The 23,937-nt window shown below is 37.7% G+C and overlaps 3 protein-coding genes across 15 annotated transcripts in view; 1 reads left to right on the top strand and 2 right to left on the bottom strand.

The window, feature by feature from the left end:
- Positions 1-8,623, top strand: part of CNTN2 (contactin 2) — a 53,420-nt gene extending 44,797 nt beyond the window's left edge. The window contains exon 23 of the mRNA XM_034414474.3: positions 620-8,623. Coding sequence (XP_034270365.1) covers positions 620-729 — 110 coding nt within the window. The 3' untranslated portion in view covers positions 730-8,623. The remainder of the gene's footprint in view (positions 1-619) is intronic.
- Positions 8,624-11,848: 3,225 nt separating this feature from the next.
- Positions 11,849-12,594, bottom strand: TMEM81 (transmembrane protein 81). Its single transcript, XM_034414449.3, has one exon. The coding sequence runs from the start codon at positions 12,592-12,594 to the stop codon at positions 11,866-11,868; it is 729 nt and encodes a 242-aa protein (XP_034270340.3). The 3' UTR covers positions 11,849-11,865.
- RBBP5 (RB binding protein 5, histone lysine methyltransferase complex subunit) overlaps positions 11,849-23,937 on the bottom strand; it is a 31,899-nt gene continuing 19,810 nt past the window's right edge. For 3 of the 13 annotated variants that reach the window (XM_034414439.3, XM_034414442.3, XM_087889438.1), the window contains 2 exons: positions 23,349-23,543; positions 11,849-15,022 (listed from right to left, as the gene is read on the bottom strand). In XM_034414439.3, coding sequence (XP_034270330.1) covers positions 14,892-15,022; positions 23,349-23,543 — 326 coding nt within the window. In that variant the 3' untranslated portion in view covers positions 11,849-14,891. Of the gene's footprint in view, positions 15,023-16,038; positions 17,605-23,348; positions 23,544-23,937 lie in introns of those variants that run through there. The other 10 variants (XM_060689768.2, XM_087889440.1, XM_034414445.3 and 7 more) reach the window with 5 other exon arrangements.

Here is a 23,937-nt window from a genome sequence, read left to right as displayed (position 1 = left end):
AGATTTCTAAAAACTCAAGTTGTTGTCTTCCAGGGCAAGCACATTCATTTTCCCTTTCTTGATTCTATTTTCCTTAATTTCCTACCTGGTATGATATTAGGAAAACTAAGAATAAATGATTCAGAAAAAAATAACATTTCAGGGATGACTAATCCCAGTTTTTCCCCCTTCTATATTGAAGAATCAATAATAGCACAATTTCCACACTTCCATGATGTCTGAACATAATCCAATTTACTGTACATGTCTGCATCTCAAGAATATCATGGTTGGTAGGAAAAAGTGTTGAGGTCATTGTACATTCAGGGAAATTAGATAGAGAAACCATCTCATGAACATCTGGTTATGTATCAAGAATTTCTTGTTCCTTGGAACTAAATAATGGTAGGGTTGAATTCTTCTCTCTTTAAATTAAAATTTAAGATGGAGAAGAATTATGGGGTTGCAGTTTTCAGCTAATATTTGAGATAAATATAACTAGTTTATGAATTTAATACATCTACTAGAAAATGTAAAATATGAATTCAATACCACATTTGAAAAATCTCCTGTTTGTTAGAAAAGGGTGTTATTGATTTTTTTAAAAAAATAAAACTGCACAACTACTTTTTTTTTGCAGGCACAAGTATGATGGTGGAAAATTCTTCAGGTCACCGAGTGCTTCATACAATGGTTGCCCTAACTCATGCATTAATAATGCTTGCCCTGATTGGTTCCTCAGAGCTCTGATATTAACCACTAAAATGGAAAGCTATTAGATAAGATTTTTCGTAATCTAGCAAATCCACAGTTCACCATTTGGACTACAAATTTCTACCACAACTATCTAATTATAGACAGTACTTAGTGGAAAAGAACTTGAGAAGAAAATATACCTTTTTCTTTCTTTTTTAAAGAATGTATAACATTTCATACAAGACATGAGTCTTTGATCAATCAGATTTTTTAAAACTGACAAAACAAGAGGTGATTTCTGGAAACTGGATGTGTCTTTCATATTACTGTATTCAGTAGATTTTTCTGCCTTACAAAGCCATGTGCAAAAGTAATGACACTTAAAACTTGATCTTTTTTTAAAGTACAAGAAACAAAAGACAAACGAGAATAAATGCATATCTTCCAAGAGAAGTTGTCTCAAAGGATGAGCATGTTCTGTATCATTCCCAACTGCAGTCAGTATCGTGCCAAGGACTCCGATATTTAATGTTAAAATGGAACTTATTGAAGGGCAATATTGTTCCAATCAACTTTTTTCAAGGCATCTGGCTGGAGGAGACAAGCCAATAGAATCTGTCAGATATCTCACACTGCACAGACATTTGATGAACAAAACAATGTTAAATATAGTTTGCTGAAAGTGGGATATTGACGGCTCGCTGGTGAAACCAAAAAGTAATCATAATTTGCCTTGTACTTTGGCTTTTACTTTGCATCTCCTGTGATCATTCATCTGTGTTTCTTGAAGAGGTACATTATTTATGCATTCAAACTCAAAAATAGTTTATTGGTTATTGCATTTTCTTATGGTTCCTCAGTAGTGGGAGTTTTATGGCAGGAAGGAAAGCTTTGGAAATGGGTCATAAAGACATTTGAACAAGAAAGTTACTACAGAACTCTTACTCCCCCTTGTCAGGAGATACACGGTATCATTTATCCAAAGTTCCTCAACCCAATTTGAAGGTAAAAAAAAATTGAGTTGACATGATAGTTAAAAACAATAATTAACATTTTAACTTGTGTTCAATTTTGCCAAACAACAGTATTAATTTTTCAGATTGTTCTTCGAAAATTTAATTTTGCTAGCAACGTATTTATTTGCTTAGCTGTTTTTATATAAACAATAAGGAAGGGGAGCTTCCCAATATCAGTATTGAAATACTGCTACACTTTTCTAAAACACCATCCTGCTTTCCTGAACTCAGCAGAATAGACTGCTGAATGGAATTTTTTTCTGAATGGAAATTTTCCAACTACAGCAAAACCTTGATGTAGCAAACCATTTGGCAAGGCAGGGGTGTCCTTTACCCATGAATGTTTGTTAAATCTGAATGTACATTATTTGAATCAATTTATGACAGTTTATAATATTTCATAATTACCATATTTTTCAGAGTATAAGGCTCACCTTTTCCCCCCCCCAAAAAAAGAGGCTGAAAATTTGGGTGTGTCTTATACTCCAAATGTAGCTTTTTCGAAGCTTTTTTTCAGCCCTAATGAGGCACTAACGAGGCACTAGCGAACGATCTTACCAGCTTTGCTCCCTCGACTCTCCCTGTGCTTTAACAAGGTGCTAGCGAGTGACGCAATCTCCATGCTTTGCTCCGACTCTCAGCTGTTCTTTAGAAGCTTTTTTTTCCAGCCCTAACTAGGCGCCGAGTGAAGCAATCTCCCCCTGTGCTTTGCCTGTGCCAAGCAGGGGATAAAAAACCAGCAAAATAATCTGCTGAAGCTGACCAGACTAAGGATGCTAGCCAGATGAATAGGTAGGCAGATTTTTTTTTTCCTATTTTCCTCCCCAAAAACTAAGCTGCATCTTATGCTCCGGTGCGTCTTATACTCTGAAAAATATGGTATGTGTTAAGTAACGGGAATAAATTGATAGAATGACATAAACTGACAGTAGTTATAAATGTAAGTGAATTTAGCAGACTACTTCAGATACAATGGATTTAATCTCCTGCTTTGGAGAGATGTTTGGATGCAGATTTAAAGTTTGTTAAATCCATTAAATCGAGGTTTTACTGTACAAAGAAGCTTCCTTTGTCTTTTCTCTTATCAAATCTTGCATGTAGAAAACGAACTGAAGGCTTAATTTTCCACATTTATATTTAGGATAAGGTCCTATTATATATTCATATACATTTCCAAGGACTGTTTGGCCCTCAGAACACCCATAATTAATAATAGCCAAGGCTCAGTGAGGTGTTGCCTATCATTTTTAAATGTGGAGCAATGGAAAATGTAGGGGCAACCTTAGAAAAGATTTTTAAAATATAATTCTCTAAATTATATGCAGAAAATTTTATGCAGAGAAAGATCGAGAAAAAGTAGAAGTTTGAACTTTGAGCACATCCCTTCTGCACTTTCATCTCTTCCCCTATGCAGCTTCTTGTCACTAGAAAATTACCCAGCATTAACATAAAACATGCATTCTACGGATCTGGCCATTATCAATTCTTACAACAATTTTCTCCAGGAGGAACTTGTCCTAACCTGGTCCTTCAGCTTTTCCAACAGTGCACTCCACCTTGCTCTCCTCATTTTCTTCTTCTCTTTCCTTCCTCCTTTCCCAGTATTAGAGCCTTCTTCAGAGAATCATAGCTTGCATGATTTTGATCTTTGTAGATATAGACATATCAAGCATTTGAATACCTTTTCAAATCTGCTATGAATGCTCTGCAAAGTGCTAGTCTGTGGCATATTTCTGGACTGTTTCTTTATTTTGATGGTTGATCTTAAAAAGCAGAAATTATCTACCACTTTGATATCTTCATTGTCAATTATAAGACTAACTGGTTTATTTATTGCATTTGATTGGGTTCATTTATATTTTATTGTAGTCTCATTTTTCACTGTTCTCCTTGACTTTTATTACTAGGGCTTGCAAATCCTTTGCATTTTGGCTATTAGGGCAATATTATCAGCATAGCACTGGTTATTGATGTTTCTTCCTCCAGTTTTGAATGTTAATCTTCTTCCTATCTAGCTGCTTAATATATACTTGGCTTATAGGTTGAGTAAAGAAGGAGATATATACAGCCTTGTTGCATTTAGTTGTCAACCTGGAGCCAGTCTGTTCCACTATATTCTGGCTGTATTGTGGTTTCCTGATCTTTCCATAGGTTTCTCATGAGAATAAGATGTTCTGAGGGTCCCATTTTTCTTAGCACTTACTACAACTTGCTGTGATCAACACCATCAAAGATTTTCTATGAAGCACATTGTGACTTCTTTTTTGTATTCTTTGGCTTTCTCACTTCTGCAGCATGAATCAGCAATAATGTTCCTTGGTCTTTTCTAAAACAAGCTTGGACATCTTTTTCAGTGTAGGGCTCGAATCTGCAATGAATGATCCTAAGCACTATTTTATTAGCATGTGAAATTAAAGATATTGTATGATAGTATGCACTCTTTGTTAAATCTCCCTTGTATGGTATTGGAATGCAAATGGACCTTTTGGCCATGTTCAGTAGTTTTCCAGATACACATTTTCCATTCCCCTCTTCTTTCCCTGGGAGCATCTTTTGTTTTCTGTTATTAAAAACTAGAATTCATAAGATACCCAAAGGGCAATCCAAGTAGAATTCCTCATGACCAAAACTGATATTGTTCAGATTATAAAGCAGCAAACTATTATTTCCTTGTTTCTAATAATATTCTAATACCTCGCTAAACTGAGGGTTTAAAGGGCAGTTGGTGAAAATCCTGCCTTAGTTTTGGATTTTGATGTGCTTGGGGAGTATTACATATCTATGCCATTATATATCTTGTTATCTTATGCATTGTGCTGGCAACATGAGGGCAGCAACTCATTCAATTAGGAATATCTTAAACATAATTATAATAGCTTGTGCTATTTTGCCAAGTTCTGGCTTTCAATTTCAAGGAGAACATTTAGCTCCATTAGAAAGCCTACTCATGCCCCACTTTCTAAAATATTGACTTTGGCCCTGCTAGCTAAAACTACAATCATTCAGCTACTGTTACTGAACCATGAATGTGGGACACCTATTTTTTCAACGTAGGCTTGCTTCCTTTAAAAAGTTATAAGATATGAAGTGGTGGTGTGCAGTTCTTCATACCTAGAATGAGATGCTTCATATGTGCCTGCATGTGCATTTCCAGTACCTAAGAATTTAGGAAATATTTCCTTCTGTTTGAGGGAGAGAAAAAAGATACAAGCACTTCAAGAAAGGAAGGGAAAAATATTGATCATGGCTCACTGGCCTCATATTTATTCAGATTCTTAGTTTTTGCCAGCAATCTAACCTCTAAAGATATATCCTTTGTTTCGCCTCCAGGCTGGTGCCTTCCAAAGTATAGTACTAGGTCCCATAATGACAAGCCCAACATTAATAGCACATTGACGAGAGTACCAATTTGATACCTAATGCTCCTTTGAACACCATTTCAATAGCTATACTTTCTTCAACCTTATAGTTTGTGCATTTTATACAAATTAAGAGTTATTCCCATTTTACTACAAACTCACCGTATTTTGGGGAAAAATCGTTAAATCTAAAATAACCCCACCCACATATATTGAGCTTTTTTCAAAAACGTTAGAGAAATCATTTATTTTGACACGAAACTCTGAAAGAGAGTTTAGCAAAGAACCTTGCCCCTGGTTAACTTGCCAACATGGTAACTTATACATATATTGTTTTGACATTTCAGAAATTTTCCAGAATTGGAATTTGCTTCTCCTGCCTATTAATCTTCAGAAATTCTAAATCAATCAATCAATCATGCATTATAAGATGATACAGGTGTTATAGTTAGGGTGTAATTATGAGGCTATCAATTTATGTAAAACACTGCCAAATGTAAGAAACACTTCAATTCACTGTTCCATACCCATAGTATTAACATATAAGAAACAGCTTGTTGATTCAGGTCAAGGTCCATCTTAATTCAATATTTTGTTTTCATGGTGGCCAGCTAGATACTTATAAGATAGTTACTCATAAATAGCAGATATGAGATGCCCTTCTAGAGTTGTTTCCCCAGAATTCATGGACAGATCTTTCAATCGCTCTTAATTATAAAAAAACCCTCAATGTTACCTTTCAGATGGGGCATTTGAATGTATGCAATACTTTTTAAAGGCGATCCAAAATAGTTGTCATCATCACACTTTACGGAGATTGTCTATTCTGACTAGCAACAACTCACTGGTGATGTGAAGCATTCTGCTAGTCCTTCAATTTAAAAAGTTTTTATAAATTCGAAACATCTGAGAATTAATTTGAGATTTCATGCAGGTGCACAAAATATGATCCCTTCAGAGCCATCATCAAATAACTCTGCCCTGCAGATTAAGAAACCAAGATTAAAATGACTTTAGACAAAATTCAGTCTGGGAATTTAAATGTTTTTAACCAAACAGTCATGTCTTGAACCTGTGAAATGCATTAATATCTCTGCCATATAGTTATAGATTGGAGTCCGGAGGCATAAATGCAAAGAAAAAAGGGGCAAATCTCATAAATTAAGCAGAGGTGGCAGAATTCAGAAGTTCTCCCCCTTCACAATAAAATGTGTAACACTGTGAAATGATAGGCCATTCATTGTTTTATAAGAAAGCAGATGCTTCATTGCAAGGAGTTTACATCTGTCTTTCCTGGGCATTAAATTTTTAAAAAGGGGAAATGCAAAATAGTCTAATTCCTAGTAATGCATATTGTTAATGATTGTTTATTTTCATCTCATTTTTCTTTCTGTTTTGGATAACATGAAAACTAAAAAAGAAAAGCAGAATAATGTATCTAGTGTTGTGTATTAGTATTTTCCCAATGTTTTTCTACTTGTATTTTGTTCAAGAAATCCTGTTGTCATCCAACTCTATTGTGTTTGGTGCAGTAGCATGTTGCCACTTTTCAAAAACATGAAAAAGTTTTTCCTTGCTTGGAGAGGAGATACATATGAATGTATGTATATATGAATAATAGGAAGATATGTGCCCTAATCCTGGCTTTAAAAATGCTAAGTTTTCAGATATTTGTATCATGTTCCTTCGCTTATTGTCTTATGAGGATATATGGGATGCTCTCTTCTCTCTTCCACATAAGAGATCAATAAAATTTTTACATCAACTTATTCTGATATAAATAAGATAGTATTCTCCATTTAGAAGCTTCCTCCTTGAGAGCTAATGGAGTATAATGAATGACCCAGAGATTTGACCTGTGAACCATGCATTCTTATCTATGACACAGACATTGCAGGTAGCTTTAGACAAATCACAGCCTCTTGACTCCAGAGCCTCACCTGTATGAGGGAGATCATAACAATGCTGACTTACAATATAGGGTTACTTATGAATTCCAAGACATTGTCTGAGGAGCCCTGAAGTCTGAAAAGTACTATAAAGCCATGGTAGATTTCCCACTTACTTATATTGTTTTACTGCAGTTTACTTTCCCATTTGTGTTGATCTGAAAAAACATTTTGGATAGCAGGAAGAGAACTGAATCAGTGTAAAAAGAAAAGTTGGAAAAAATGGGTTATCTGGGGTGCTCAGATAACAATGAGAAAGGCAAATTATATCCCTAGAAAAGTTTGGGTGGGGGTCTTTCATGCTCTTATTTAAAAGCATGTGGAAGATGGACAGTTGTGTGGTGTGTAAATATGTCATGGTAGAATGTATTTTAAGACTGTTGTAAACAGCTCCAAAAGAATTTCTCCAGGTAGCAAAGCAGTCTTTTTTGTATTCTAACATTCAAGCCAGAATATTTTGCTTGTGCTTGGATTTAAAGAAACCAACTTTGCGTCAAACCCTTTGCTTATAACCGTGGCTACATTCATAAAATAGATTGTTAACACCTAAGCAACATACAGATGAGATAAAAATTGGATAAACAAAAATCATCGCTTTTTTAAAAAAACACTTACAAATGTTAGCATTTCCTTGGGGTGAAAGACGAATAAATCTATATATTTCCCATACTTCTTGCCCCAACTCTCAACTATTTCTATTGAATGCTACAGGTAGTCCTTGATTTACAACCACAATTGAACGCAAAATTTCTGTTGGTGAGCGACATAGTTGCTAAATGAATTTTGCCCCATTTTATGACCTTTCTTGCCACCGTTGTTAGGTGAATTTCTGCAGTTGCTAAATTAGTGACATAGTTATTAAGTGAATCTGGCTTCCCCATTGATTTTGCTTGTCAGAAGTTCGCAAAAGGTGATCATATGACCCCAGGACTCTGCAACCTTCATAAATACGAGTCAATTGCCAGGCGTCTGAATTTTGCTCACATGACCCATGGGCAGGGGTGGGTTCTACTTACCTTTACTACCGGTTTGCAACGAGGCCGCGCGCATGTGCTCACTTCTCTTTCACGTGCATGTGCTCTTCTGCGCATGTACAGAAGCATTTTCATGACATTAGGGTCAGTGGGCAGGGCCTCCCGCCGGTTTTACTACCAGTTCAATAGAACTAATGCAAACCGGGGGCAACCCACCACTGCCCATGGGGCTACTGCAACAATCATCAGTGTGAAAAACGGTCACAAGTCATTTTTTCCAGTGCCTTTGTAACTTCGAATGGTCATTAAATGAACTGTTTTAAGTCAAGGACTACATGTACTGGCAAAATTTAAGTGACACATTGAATGGAAAGCATATTTCAGTTGACATTTTTCCATGAGTGTCACTCACGATTTCATACAGTCTAATATAATTAAAAAATGAACAGCATTTTGCAATATAAAGTTATAGTATGTGTTATTATGGCCCTATGTAATTACTTTGTGTGTATGTTTGTATATATTTATATGTACATTTGTTTTGTAATTTGTATTGTTTTGCCTCATTCATTAAAATACATTAGTTCGGTTTCATTTACATCCACACCACAGCTTTTCACATTTAAATAAAAATGCAATTTGTATTCAGATTTTAAGCTGTATCAGTATTTTAAGCCAAAGACAAGTAGGCCTTTCATACATTTTTAGATATTAGCAGATTTATAAGGGTCATTAATTTTTTTTCTTTTGTTTTGTCTTATAAATTGACTATAAGTAGCAAGAAAATGGTAGACAAATTTCTCTATTCAAAGGCATCTTGAATGATTTTTCCTCCATTCTTATCTTGGCACCTCACTATCCCATACCACTTGAACAATTTTTATTCTATTGCAAGAATGGGGGGGAGATCATTTTGTAAGCCACCCTGAGGCACTTCAGCAGTGAGATGGGTTTCATATATATATATATTTACTAAATAAATAAATATATCAATTTTTCCCAATATGGATCATCTCCAAAGGTATGGTCTTTGATTCCTGTAATTCTCAGCAATGGCTATGGTTACTCGGCAGTTTCTAAAAGTAACAACTACATACCTAGAAGGCACCAATCTTGAGGATGGTTGGCATATACATATCCATTCATGGTATAAGGCTACACTTGAAATCTCATCCTGCTCTCCATCTTTTCAAATATGCCATGTTGGAAAAGGTTTCCAGAGGAATGATCAGAAGGAATTCAAGAATGGGACTATATAAGACAAGAGAGACCTCTCTCCCATCCTCAGGAGAAGATCCAAACTGTCCTAACCATGGTCCTAAATGTAACCTTCAATTATATGATTGTAAAAGGAAAACGAGTCCCTGTGGATTTAACTCTGCTAGTTGTTAATTATAGGGAGCGGTACTCATCTCTGTTTCAAGGCCATTGAGTCAGCACTGTCCGAAGACATTTCTGCGGTCATGTGGACAACATGACATCACAGAGCACTATTACCTTCCCACAGAAGTGGTACCTATTTATCAACTCACATTTGCATGCTTTCAAACTGCTAGGTTGGCAGGAGCTGGGATGAGGACAGGAGCTCACCCCATTGCATGGCGTTTGGATTTCGAATCTGGGCTGCCAACGTTACAGCTGACAAGCCCAGCATCTTAATCACTGAGCCACAGTGACGCCCCACATGATTATGGCCAAGGCTAAGATCCCTTTTTGAAAGACATGAACATACTCTAATCAGATAAGACTGATTTTGAATATCAGAAATGTGTATTTAAGAGAAGAAGAAAATGTGGCAATCTCATTCCATTATAATCTCATCCACTTCATTTTTGTCACCAGTATGAAATTGATGAACAGGTTAAGGTTACTAAATTTATCAAGCATTGTTTTGTGTGATTTTTTTTTTTTTTTTTTACTTTTGGTCATGTTTATGTACCACAACACTTATTTCAATGAAGATTCTCAGTCATCTAGATAGAATTGTCTGGAAGTTGAATCATGGCAATTGGATTTTTATTTTTTGGTTTGAAATGTTTCATTGCTTATCTAAGTAGCTTCTTCAGTCTGAGCAAATTGGTTAGGAGGATCTCATATATGTCCTCCAGGATGGTTTCATTTCTCACCCAATCTTAAATAAATTTCTACAGTCTAGCAAATTTCTCCAAATATGATTTTTATTTTAAAGAAATAGAAGCACAATTTGCATAGATGATGGAACTGGAATAACTTTGACTCCAATTGCCCACCTTCTCAAGTATTAAATGGGGCAGTTACCTATTTCCCTTCCTTCTTTCTAATCTCAGGGTTTAAATTGCCAGATGTTTCCTATCTCTGTGCCCATTTTGAAATGATATATGAATTTATATATACATTAATGTGGGGGGTTGAAAGTAATACTCTGCTATTCTATTCTTATTTAATCAAGCCTTTAAAAAGCCTTCAGTTTGAAGCTCATGGTTGGCTGTGTGCATCTTACAAATCCAAAAATTGACAGGAAAATAAAGAGTGCTTGTTTCACTTTGGATGGCAAGTAACTCTTAGTTCACATTCCCCAGTTTTCATTCTTATGACTGCAAATAAAAGATGCAGTGTCAAGACATTTTTAAAAATGAAGAAATCATTGGAAAAATTTTCAATCATTACAGCTTATAGAAGGAAAAGTCATGATGTAAGGTTAAAATATAATTGTACTTATAACTGCTGAGAAGATTGGAAGCTCTTTTTTATATCTTTGTATCTTATTTCTCTTTCTCTACTTTTCTATTTTTTTCTTTTTGCATTTTCTTTTCTCTTTTTGTTCTACCATAGTTTTACTTATTGTAGTTAAAACTTTCAATATTTTATATATGTATACATATATGCCCACACACACATATATGTATATATGTATGTGCATGTATATATGTATATGTTTAAGGTTAGTTGGACTCGTTTATTGATGTTTGAGACATAACATTACCATTAAACAGTATTTTATGCTTGAAGACCACAGGTGCTCTCCTGTCATTAGGAAAATTCAGGCAGGCAAGGAAAAGGCACAGATTCAGTAACTGAATAATGAAAGCAATATTGAGGACAGTAAGAATAACCTTGAGGAACAGTAGGAAGAGCTACAACCATGACAATGGTCAAATTAATGAAACGAGCTCAAGACAAATGTAATTAGAGAAAGGATTTTGGATTTGACTCTTCCTAGCTCTCTAGAAAATAACTGGAGGGACTTGTAAAATTGATGTCAGGCCTTTGAGGTAAATCAGGTTCGGAAACCAAAGTTATGAGTACTATGTTTATTATGCGACTAAAGTTACAGAATCTTGCCTGTGTAGATGTACCCCTCTCCTCCCTTCATCTGCTGGAGAATTCTGGGAATTGAAGTCCACGTGTCTTAAGTTGCCAAATCTGAGAAATGCTGCATTAGAATGTAAAATGGGTTGTTTGAATCTCATCTTCAATGCTCATCTCTAGCTTACATTGCTCCTCCTAAACTGGATGAGATTACCATTTCTACTGAGCCTAGTTGTTGGCTAATCTGCTGGGATTCTGAGATTTGTGGTCTCAAGATATTGAGAGAGTATCAGTTTATTAAAAAATTCTTGATCTATGTTGACTTGTTGTAGGGAATTCTTTCTGGCCCTGAAAATTGAATTTAGGATTTTCTATATAGAAAGCATGTACTGAACTCACATCCAAAGATGTACTGATTTACATGTTTTGTATTGTCTTTATAGTTTTATGAAATATAATTAAGGAACAAAATATATTATTGCTTTCTAAAGAAATTAAGTGAAACCATGTGATTTCACAACCTAATCTTAATAACCATAAACAATACAGCAAAATGATTAAATACAGCAATCAGCATACAGCAAGACTACAAGAACAAACATTTTTATTCCTTCACATATCCATAATTATTGGGAACTTTTATTAAATAGTAGAAAATGTTGTGCAATAAGATTCCTCCTACCACACCACTTCCAATGCCTATTAAAAATACAAACACAGTTCTTTGGCGCCAAAGGTGCTGCTGCTTCTGGACAGGGACACTGGTGGCATTCTGCTGGTTTTTTTCCTTCTCACTTTCCAAGTGCTGTTCCAGAGTCAAGGATTTGTCAAAGTTCAGATCCACCAAGTGACCAGGGATCACACGAATTCCAAAGTAGATTCTTTTGACAATCTTATAGGTTCTCATGAACTGCACATCACACCTGTATGTCCCTGCATCATATTCCTTGGCTGGGGAAAGCTTAATGACAAAGCCAGTAGTCTTGAATGGTTTAAAGAGAACATCATCAGTGGTAATGATACCTCTGGCTATCCTCCATGAATAACTGAAGCTCTTGCTTTCTGGGCCAATTTCTGTAGGAGACAAGCACTGGAATTCAAAAGGCTTACCAACAAGAATAGTGAAATGGAGCATCCCACAGAGCCAGTTGGTCAAGCACTCCACTTTCTGAATATCGCAGTACCTCTTTTCACCATTAGGCCCAATCTGGCATGTTTCTTCAACCTTGTAACCCATGCCACAGGTCACGCTGCAGCTGGTGGAACTGACTGAAACTCTGGCAGTAGCAGTTCTCATTTTGACAGGAATGGTAATTGTTCCAATAGCAGCCATAGAAACAGGTAGTCAGAAAGCAAATGCTAACAATTTAACAATAAAATGATATTGATATTTAACAATAAAATCATGATACCTAAAGAGTCCTTTTAGGATCCATTCCATTGTCTGATCAAATGACCTAATTGTCATTCGTTTAAAATATCAATGAAGTCCCTGGACATGAGGAATCCACAAAGACTGCTCTTTGACATACTGCCAAAAGAAAGAAGCCTATTAACATGGTAAAAGGTGCAAACCAGTCTGCAGGTGATACAGATAAAGTACAACTGCTATTGTATATTAAAAATCAATTTATTATGAATTTTTAAAAAATGCTTGAAATGGAAAGTTTTATATAAATATTTGAATAGAATAATTCCCTTAGTAAAATGTAGAAATGTAATAAGCTTCCACATAAATATTGGCATTTTTCATATTTTCAAACATTTATATTGGTTCTTAATTGATGTGATATCTGAAGCAGCCAAACCAGGAAAATTAGTTACAACCATCTTTATCAGCAAGTACTATATTTTTCAGACTATAAGACACACCGGAGTATAAGACACACTTTAGTTTTTGGGGAAGAAAATAAGAAAAAGGCTGATTGGGGATGGATTGGCCTCCCAGAATACCCCCAATCAGCTGTTCCCAGAGGTGAATTTTAGCAACAGGTTTGTTTGCTGTGAGCTCTGCGCCTTGCTTTTTTTCCAGCCTCTCAAACCTCTGTTTCAGAGGCTTTTTTTTCAGCCTCTCAAATGGAGGTTTCAGAGGCTGGGCGGGGCTACATTCGGTGTATAAGATGCACCCAAATTTTCACCCTCTTTCAGGGGGGAAAAGGTGTCTTATACTCCAAAAAATACAGTATATCTTTTCTGTCTCAGCTTATAAATGGACCATTTAACATGTTTTTAGTTATGATAAAAAAAAATTGCCATGAAAGCACTGCTCTGTACCAATGTCTCAGCTTTAATGCTAATACCGGTCTTAGCATCAGTACCCTATGAACTAGTGAGTTCCAACAATAGGCTGCCAAAACCCTTTGTTTCTTCAAAATTCTCTGATTTGGCCTAGAAATAATGAAACCAATAAGGCCAATTTATGCTATAATTATGTGTTTTCTCAATTCGGTGAACAAATGAGGTTGCCTTAAATTGAGACAGACCATTTCAATGGCTTGTCAAATCTTTTTGAAAAATACCAATATTTATGTAGAAGCTTATTACATTCCTCTTATATATTACTAAGGGAATAATTTTATTTAAATATTGATATAAAAGTTCCCATTTCAAGCATTTTAAAAAATATTGAGGGATTGAAACTAGGAACCTTGGTATGTAATTAACATTCTCTACCTGCAGTGTTCTGCTTAGTACAGCAAGTCAGCAGTGTACGAGTTCGCAAAGGCGAGAAAAAGGAAACAAACCTACTACTAATTTAAGGCATTCAGAGAATGATGGGGTTGGATAACTGTCATGCATTTACCCCAATTCTTTCATGAAGAAATGGCCGCCCTTCCCACAAAAGCAATTTATTCCAAAATCTGCTAATTTAGAAAATATTGTATACAAACAAAGGGCAGAGCAGAAGCAATACTTACGTAAAGCTGAAATCCACATTATATATTCAATTTAAACCAATTCCAAGCATTTGGAATCATAAAACTTTGTAAATATTTGTGATGACCCTATATTAAGGGTATTACAAACATGTAAATTGGGCTGTTATTATTCTCTATGGCAAGCATAAACTTATTAATAAAGAAATTTGTCTGGCTCCTTTCTTCACGGTGCTCATTCAACAACTTACGCCATTGCAGAATGCAATCAGTTTTAAAATTGTGATGTCACAAAGAACCATTCTATAATAAAACTGTACACATCTGAAAAGCCAAAGCATTACACTCATGTCATTGTTTGAACAGTAATTACAGAAAGGTATTATGAGTAATCAAAACTTATCTGATGTGTACCTAAAATATATATTAAAAGAATCACAATTACATAATTATCAAGGCAGAAACTGAATATTCATTGTGATTCTCCAAGGCGATTTGGAGCATGATATCCAAGGAATTGAATGCCTGGAATGGTTTAAACCCAGAATTGGCCTTTCTAGGATCTTGTCTTATTGTTCCCTTTCCCATCTTGGTTCTCCAAAATATCAAGAGGATTTTATGAGTTTCCGACATGTTTTCCCAATCACAGCAGTGCTCTCACTCAGGAATGGCAATTTCAACAACAGTTTTGTCCTTCAATAGCTGCAAATAATATGGCAGCAAAGCAATAATGTTATGGTATAGGGAAGTCATTTTAACCTATTTTTTCTTGAGTACATGGAGCTTTTATAAAATTGTTAAAAAGACCAACAAGCCTGCTGCTGGTCGCAGTACTGTATTCTTTTTTCTTCCGAATTTCAGCAGCGTGACTGCTGTGGGCTGGATCTAAAAAAAGAGATGGGGATGGGTAAGTAGAAATGCTTTAACTGTAATTCAACAACATATCTAGTTAGGAATTAGTTGCACACTTAGTACATCTGGACTGCAATGGCAATTGTGTGGTACTGTGTATGTATACTTAAAACCCAAATAAAAAGGAATGATAGTAGAAATACAGTAAGATGAATAGAAATGATGGTAATAAGATGAACTCATTAAAACAAGACTTACATATTATACTGAAAATACTGGCAGTGTATATATAGAGCAATACCATGAAGAGACCCAAGTTACAGAAATAGAGACTGTGCACTTGAATTCCTCATAACATTTTTGGGAGTTACTGAATTATGGCATCAAAGCTAGAAAAATATATATCAGAAAACAGAGGATTAGCTTTTCTGACTGATCTTTTATAAAATGCTGGGAACAAGGGAACACTGCTTGAACACTGCCAGACTTTAGATCATATTACTGCTCCATAATAATTGATGCTTTGTGTGAATGGTCTTCAGAATGAAGCTCATGATAGAAGATTGCTACAGTAATTGTGGATTGGGAGTCATCCCTGGATGTTAAAAAACTGTTTTACTAATCACTGCATGATTCTGATGTGGCGTGAAGTGGCCCATCATGTGCATGACAAACATCTTATTCAAATTAAAAGTTATAAAAGTACATGTATCACGGAAGCTGTCCTTCATTACTCCTCTTTGTTCTTATTAGAATTTTATATTACATTCAATAGCCTTATATAATAAGCTTTTTATGATAATTCCTACTGTTTGTTCTGAAGAGGACAGTTACAATCCACTGGTTTCTTCAGAATAATGTTTGCACTTCAATTAAAATGACCAGAGTACATCACAAATTACCATAATAGCATGTACTTGTTAGAAGCTGAACGTGACTTAATGGCACATAATCCAATCGATCGATCTATCAATTAAGAGCTAGATTGAAGAAAATATTCTACAACTTGTTTAAATAAAGCTAGTACAAAAAAAAAGCAGATTACAACATTTAAGAAATAAAACGTACCTCTTTATTTACAAATAGAGACGCTAACATCACAACAGTACTTTACACTAGCTACAAAGCAATTATTTTTCAGGTTATGTACAAACTACAATAGTAACAAAAAATAATAATAGAAAACTGAAAAATAAAGCACACTAAACTGTAGAAAACAGATCTGATTTGAATTCACAATACCACATAAACAATACAACAGTCATTATCCAACCAGCTTTTCTATTATTCTTCATATGCACTGGAAAGCTCTGTAGGTGACCAGATTATATAAGAGAATGTTGCATAAAATTCTAGGATGGCATAAATAATAATATACAAAATATGAGATTTCAACTCAGGATATATTTAGAAGAAACATACCACAGAACATTATGCAGAAAACAAAACAAACTAAAAGGCATATTTAAAACACCTTTATCCATTCTATAGATCAGGAGTGTCAAACTCACATCGTCACGGCGGCGTCACGTGACGTATCGGGACTTTCCCCCCCTTCACTAAATCGGGCGTGGGCATGAGCAGCGCATGACGCATCCGGCCCATGGGCCGGGAGTTTGACAGCCCTGCTATAGATAGATACAAGTATGTAAATCACCTGTATATCCTTTAGTTGTACTTTGAAGACATCACTGTCATCATTTTAAATATCTCCTGAATGAAAAGCCTGTTTTGTAAAATAGACCCAGGACCAACATTCACATCCCCAAATTGTTTTCAGAGCATATGAACAAAACGCATCCATTTAATATAAGTCCATGTTTTCCATTTTTACACACTTCCTCTATGGAGTCTAAGGAAAGTTTGTTCTCCCTAGAACAAACCTGAAGGGTTTGGGAAACAGGCATCTCTGGATGTGGTTAAAAAATGGTGAGAAGAAACAAGAGTCTCTCATGCTTTTTGCTCTCTCTGCTTGTTTTTTTATATGCTTCTTTTCTCCCTCGGAAAAATAGTTTTTGTTCTTATACATCAGAGACATCTGGATTTCAACAGCCCGTTTGAAAACTAGATCAATTTACAATATCTCATAGCTGTAGGATAGTAAGCTAAGCACTAACTGCATTTACAATTCAATGTAGTTGAGAAATAAACAACAAGGCTCAAGAGTAATTTGCTTTAGCCGGTCACAAGCCTGTTGGAGGAATTCAATGAGATTCCAGCATTTTTCTCTCTCAAGAATAAAGCCATGTAACATAAAGTAACCCAGGACTCAATGTACATGTTTCTTATCTTGTTCCATACTTTGTACTCTAGGCAACAATAATCTAGAAGATTATGGGCAAAAACCAGCTCTTTCCCATCAGATTTTATATCAATCTTTCCTTGTCCATTTACTATTAGTAAAAATAAATGTCTAGGGACAAAAATGTTCCTCTTCCATAATTTGCATAAATTGTTCCCTGGAGATGCAGGCAGTTCAGTCAGATTTTGTTTCCCACATGAAGGCAGTCCTTTATCTGACTTAACATTTGTCCTTATTCCATGTAATGACGTCAAAGTAAGAAAAAAGAATGAGGAGGGAAGCTTTCATAACAACTCCGAGATTCCACCACCTGCTAAAAATCAAAACCAAAAGAAAAGAAAAATCAAGTATTACTGATATTCCCATTAGAATTCAGATAGTTTGCAGAAAATATAAACACTACAAAAATCATCCACACCTGGTGTAGAAGTAAAGGGAGGTTCTTCGTCAACAGTTAATACTATATGTTTCCCGCTTTTAGCTTTTTTTCAAACTGTTGCAAAAGTAAGTACATTTCAGAAAACTTCAGGACTTCCTCTCACTGCTACTGGACTGCCATTTGTCAGAAATGGTGTAGGGCAGTGATGGCTAACCTTTTTGCCATCGTGTGCCAAAAGCGGGTGGAGTGCAGGGGGGTCATGCGCATGCATGCCCACACCCATAATTCTATGCACCCTGCCCCCCTGCACATGCGCACGTAACCCCCCTCCTCCCCGCTTTTGGCACGCAATGGCCTGGTGGGCCCGTTAGGCTCGTTTTTCGCTCTCCCCAGGCTCCAGAGCCTTTCTAGGAGTCTGGGGATGCGAGCCAGCTGATTTTCGGGCCTTCTGGGCCCACTGGAAATCAGGAAAAAGGCTGTTTCTGGCCTCCGGGGTGGGGGAAGGCCCATTTTTTGCTCTCCCCAGGCTCCAGAGCCTTTCTAAGAGTCTGGGGAGAGCAAAAACAGCCTTTCCCAGCCCCTCCGGAGGCTGAAATTGGCCCATTTGCCAACTTCCGATCCCACCGTAAGTCAGCAAACTGGCCGTTTCAAGACTCTGGAGGGCCTCCAGGAGGTGGGGAAGGCCATTTTTGCCGTCCCCAGACTCCTAGAAAGACTCTGGAGCCTGGGGAGAGTGAAAAATGGGCCGACCAGGCCCACCGTGCCACCGTGTGCCAAAAGTGGGGGTTGCGCGGGGGGGTTGCGTGTGCATGCACAGGGGGCGGGGTGCATAGAATTATGGGTGTGGGCCCTGGAGCCTGAAAAATGGAAAGTGAAAAACTGGCCTTCCGGTCACACAGGAAGTCAGCAAATGGGCCATTTCTGGCCTCCAGAGGGCCTCGGGGGGGGGGGGGAGCCCTTTTTCGCCCTCTCCAGACTCTTAGAAAGGCTCTGGAGCCATGAAAAACAGGCCTTCCGGTCCCACCGGAAGTCAGCAAATGGGCCGTTTCCAGCCTCCGGAGGCCCTCTAGAGGGGTGGGGAAGGCTGTTTTTGCCCTCTCCAGACTCCTAGAAAGGCTCTGGAGCCTGGGGAGAGCAAAAAATGGGCCTTCCACACACACCCAGAGGCCAGAAACAGCCTTTTTCCTGATTTCCAGTGGGCCCAGAAGGCCCGAAAATCAGCTGGCTTGCGTGCCCACCGATAATGGCTCTGCGTGGCACCTGTGGCACACGTGCCATAGGCTCGCCATCACGGGTGTAGGCTCTCCTGCTTGGGCGGGAGTGGGGGTGTTGGACTAGATGACCTACAAAGTCTCTTCCAACTCTGTTAATCTAATCTACACTATCAGGGTACTCTCTGTAATAAGGAAATTGAGGATCTGAACCTCAAGTAACAAACGCAGGAGCTATATGGCAACCTTATCTCAAGATCAGCTTATTAATTAAGCTCTACACAGGACACACAGTTCTTGTTTGTCTGACAAGGAAGCAGTATTCTTTCCCACGAGATTCAATTTGCCAGGATGTTTTCACAATTTCAAAAATAGTTCACACAATTATGGCTTCATAAACTAATTTATAATAGTACAGAGCAGGCTTGTATAACATATGGCACGCAGGACACATGTGGCCCAACACAAAGTCTGTGTGGACCACTGGTATTTTTAAAAGTTAATTTGCCAAGCACGACTGCCAGTTCTATCACTGCTGTCACTCTGCCAACCACTAAATAGTTGAAAAGTACACCAGATATCCCTTTGCAATTATTTCTAATTTATGAATGTGGCTCTTTTTCCCGTACCTTTTATATGGGTCTGGCATACAGGGAGCCAACCATATATTTTCCTAAATTGTGACCACTGTATCTTAAAATCAAGTTCAGAGGTTGGAATGAACTATAGCTAGAATATCGGCAAGCCAGCCAACAATTTAGCTTCCCAAATCTGAAATTAATTAAGCTTCCCCAATCTGGTATTATAAAATAGTGGATCTTCCATAACCCATAGCCAATTTTGGCCAAGCTGATAGAAATAGTGGAAAATACCAAGTTCAAGAAGGCAAGGTGTTCTAGGCCAGGAGCGTCAAACTAGATTTCATTGAGGGCCGCATCATGGTTATGTTTGACCTCGGAGGGCTGGGTGGGTGTGGCTGGGATGGGCATGGCCAGCTCATCATCACTCCTACAGCTCTCTGTCAGGGTGCGGCTCCCCCAGGCTCCATTTTTAGCTGCAATGGCCTCCTGCAGCCCTCTGCCAGTGAAAATGGAGCTGGCAGAGGGCTGCAGGATGCCGTCGCAGCCAAAAATGGAATCCGGGGGAGCCGCACCCTGGCATGCGGCCCTCCTGAGCTCCGTTTTTTCTGGCAGAGGCAATGCAGGCCGATCCTTCGCTATTTCCAGGGCAGCCCCACAGGCCAACTCTGAGCACCTCGTGAGCCGGACCTGGCCTGTGGGCCTTGAGTTTGACGCCCCTGTCCTAGACAATGAAGCATGAATTCTATATGGAATCTGGCAGAACTGGCATATTACTAAGACATGGCTGAGCAAGGGCAATGTTGTAGTCTTTTTGGAGATCTGCCCGGCCCTTATCAGCTGCTTAAATATCCTGAAGCTGGGAATCAGGATGACTTTGATAATGAGAAATACTTTACCTAAAACCAGGAAATGTACCCTGAAGACATGGGCTGAGTGCCTACATGAGCTGAGAATCCTGTTGATTTATTGATTACCCTGCTACCCTGCAGGATCCCTTTCCAACCTTCTGGAGCTGATCTCTGGGCTGGTTCCAATGAAACTCAGGGATTAATAATCCCATAGAGACCATTAGAAAATTTAATGTCATTTAATTGCACTTTTATTTCTGCATAGGAATAGGATAGCTTTTATACAGACACACAAATACACACACACAGTTTCTGATTATTGCTAAACAAACGTTGAACAGTTAAAAAATAAAATTAGCTCTCGGGAAAAAAAATATGGACACAAGTTTATGACTTGGAAAGCTGCCAAGCTTCCTAATCCTCGTTTGTAAGCAACAATTCAGGGGATAATATCATCATAAAAGCAACAAAATAGGAGCAGAGCAGGAAGGACAATGAGCAAGCTGGTTAACAGTGGGCCAGCAATGAGGAAAATAAGGGTTCTGGAAATTATAAAATTCACAGCAGTAGCTACTGAGCTTCAAGGACACACAAAATATTTTAGGCTGAGTTACCTGTGAATATCTACTTAACAGCTACTACAAAAAAAAAATCACTTAATGTTTCACCTATACCCATTTCTTTTATCATCCAGCCTCATCAAGCAATTGAGCAGAAAATAGTCTTGTCATCTGTATACCGATTGGAAAGAGGAAAATGGTTTTACTCAGTCTGAATTACAGGTAGTTCTCCACTTACAGCAGTTCATTTAGTGACCATTCAAAGTTACAACGGTGCTGACAAAAGTGATTTGTGACCCTTTTTCACTCTTACAACCATTGCAGCATCTCCATGCTCATGTCATCAACATTCAGATGCTTTGGCAACTATTTCTGTCGGCTGCAGTGTCCTGGGTTCACTTTTTGTAACCTTCTGACAAGCAAAGTCAACGGGGAAGCCAGATTCACTTAACAACCCCGTTACTAACTGAACAACTGCAGGGATTCACGGTGGGAAGAAAGGTCATAAAATGGGGCAACAAATGTTTCACTTAGCAGTAGAAATTTCGGGCTCAATTTTGGTCGTGGGTTGAGGACTGCTTGTACAGAATTCTAAAAAACTCAGTGTCATGGAATCAAGTTGCAACCTTGCCCCTTGTCAATTAATATCACAGAACTTGATAAAAGCAAACATCTTCGCACTGACATTCTCTGCTAGTAGTACAGTAGCTCAAAGATGATTTCCTCCCTAAGAGTTTAGAGTGGAACATTAAGGTTTTCCACAGGAATAGTGGGCTGCTCCTCCCACTTGCTCCAGTATTTGTAGGAATATTTCCAACAATCCCCAGGGAAAGCGTTTCCTCCCTCCCAGTAATAACACTGAAAAACAACAGGGACACCAAAGTAAATTCTAGGGAAAAAGATCAGAAAGAATGAAAAGTCCACTGCAGAGCCATTATCTCATCAGGGAAGGACGACTGCCTTCTAGCCACGAAAAAGAAGATCTTTCATGGCAAATCCAATGCTCCAATTTTCAACACTGGAGAAAAGAATCTTGAAAACTGGGACATACAAAAATAATTGCTAAGAGGATGTTATAAGGACTTCAGGAATTCCCTTAACAAAGGAAGTAATAACAGAGTTGGAAGGGACCTTGGAGATCTAATACCCTGCTCAGCAGGAAACCCTATACCATTTCAGACAAATGGTTGTCCAATCTCTTCTTAAAAACTTCCAGTGTTGGAGCATTCACAACTTCTGGAGGCATAATAAATGCCCATGCAGTAACTTTATATATAGGGAGTCATAGGAGGGAAAACAGGAAACTGGCTCCATTTGTCACAAAAATGACGTAGGTATTTATTTTATTTTATTAGGAAAAATTATATTGCCACCTACTCACACACGGTGATTCAAGGCTTACAAGGACGTAAAAGCACAATATAAAAGAAATAAAAATAAATAATAACACCCCACCCTGGTGACACTAATAGCAACGGCAGTCTGCTGCTTCTAGCAATGCCAGAGCAACAACAGTTCAACAGTGAGAAAGGAGAGGTAGACGAAAAGTGTATTTGCATTATACTTGCTTATGCAAACATCTTTTTGTTAAGACTAAATGGTGGATCCTGCATGTTTTGGCCCACATAATAGCAGTACTTGATGGCATGCAAGTTGCAATCAAAGCCTCTACTTCCATTGCTGGAGCTCACAGCTGGAAGCTGAGTGCAAGAAATGTTAGAAAGATGCTTCAAAGTGTCTAATAAAGAATGTTGAGCTGCCTATAAATTCCACAGATTACAAGTGAGACAAGTTCTCAACGAAGTTCTTAGCAAACTGCTGAAAATGGAGTTAGACAGGAACATAGGTAAGGTGGAAGGGATGCTCCTCCCTATTCCAGCAGCTGTTGCAATTTTTTTATTCCTGCCTATTCCTGCCAATTTTTTTATTCGAGCAAAGAGAGGAGCAAAAAGGTTTTTCAGAATGCCTTCCTCAACTATAGGCAAAGTAGACACATAAAGAAAGGTATATTACCCCCTCAGCCTTTTAAAATATTCTTAATTCCTAGCATCTGCAAAGGGTATGACATTTTTTTAAAAAAGACAGCAGCTGCATTCTGAAAAGAATTTTAGTTTCCACTATTTCTATCGTTTTTTTTTCAGCTTCTGGGGTTTTCTGTAACAGCTAATTTAGATTGTGAAATTATAATGACATAAACTGAAGAGAATCAACATCAACAGCTTGCTTCTCCTTGTGGTAAAGTTACATTCTTCTATTAGGGTTTACATTCTTGAAGAATGTGTGTTACAGAACTTACTAATATTTGTGACGAAGAGTAAATGTTACAATTCAAAAAGTACAATTCTGTCTATCCTTGAGAGCGCAGCAACTAAACATTTAGCAAGCAGGTAGTGTTTGAGAAATTCAAATGCTCAGATTAGGCCATTTCTGTACAAAGCAAGGTCACCAAGCAAGCAGATGCTCACGGTGGGTCCTTACCTGGCAAAGGCTGTCCCAGCTCCGCCTGCACTTTACCCTTCGCTGCTCCTTCCAGAGGTAAAGAACCTCTGTCCCCTTTGTAGAGTTTCGGTTTAAATGGAGAATCTTTCTCTTTACCTTTTGATCCTTTAGGTCTCCCTGCTTGCTTCTTCTTGGATTTACCATCTCCTTTTACACCCAGCAGTGGATGGACTTCTGTAAAAGTTTAGAACAGAAAGTGTGTATTTTCTTTCTTTTTCTTTTTTTTTAAAAAGAAGAAACTAATATTTATTTATTTATTTATTGGTTCGATTTATATGCCGCCCTTCTCCGGAGACTCAGGGCAGCTTACAATACGTTAAGCAACAGCCTTCATACTTTTTGTATATACCTGCTTAGTAGGGCTTTCGGCCTCCCCTAAGCAGTGTTCTTTTTTATACAAAGTCAGCTTATTGCCCCCACAATCCGGGTCCTCATTTTACCTACCTCGAAAGGATGGAAGGCTGAGTCAACCTTGAGCTGGTGAGAATTAAACTTGCAGTAATTGCAGGCAGCTCGCAGCTAAGTGCTACTTAACAGCACTTTAGTCTGCTGCACCACTAAGGCTCAT

This window comes from Pantherophis guttatus, chromosome 3 (assembly GCF_059756535.1).
Source record: "Pantherophis guttatus breed Tessera chromosome 3, ASM5975653v1, whole genome shotgun sequence".
In the NCBI taxonomy this organism is placed as follows: domain Eukaryota; kingdom Metazoa; phylum Chordata; class Lepidosauria; order Squamata; family Colubridae; genus Pantherophis; species Pantherophis guttatus.
This window is presented reverse-complemented; position numbering and strand designations above follow the sequence as displayed.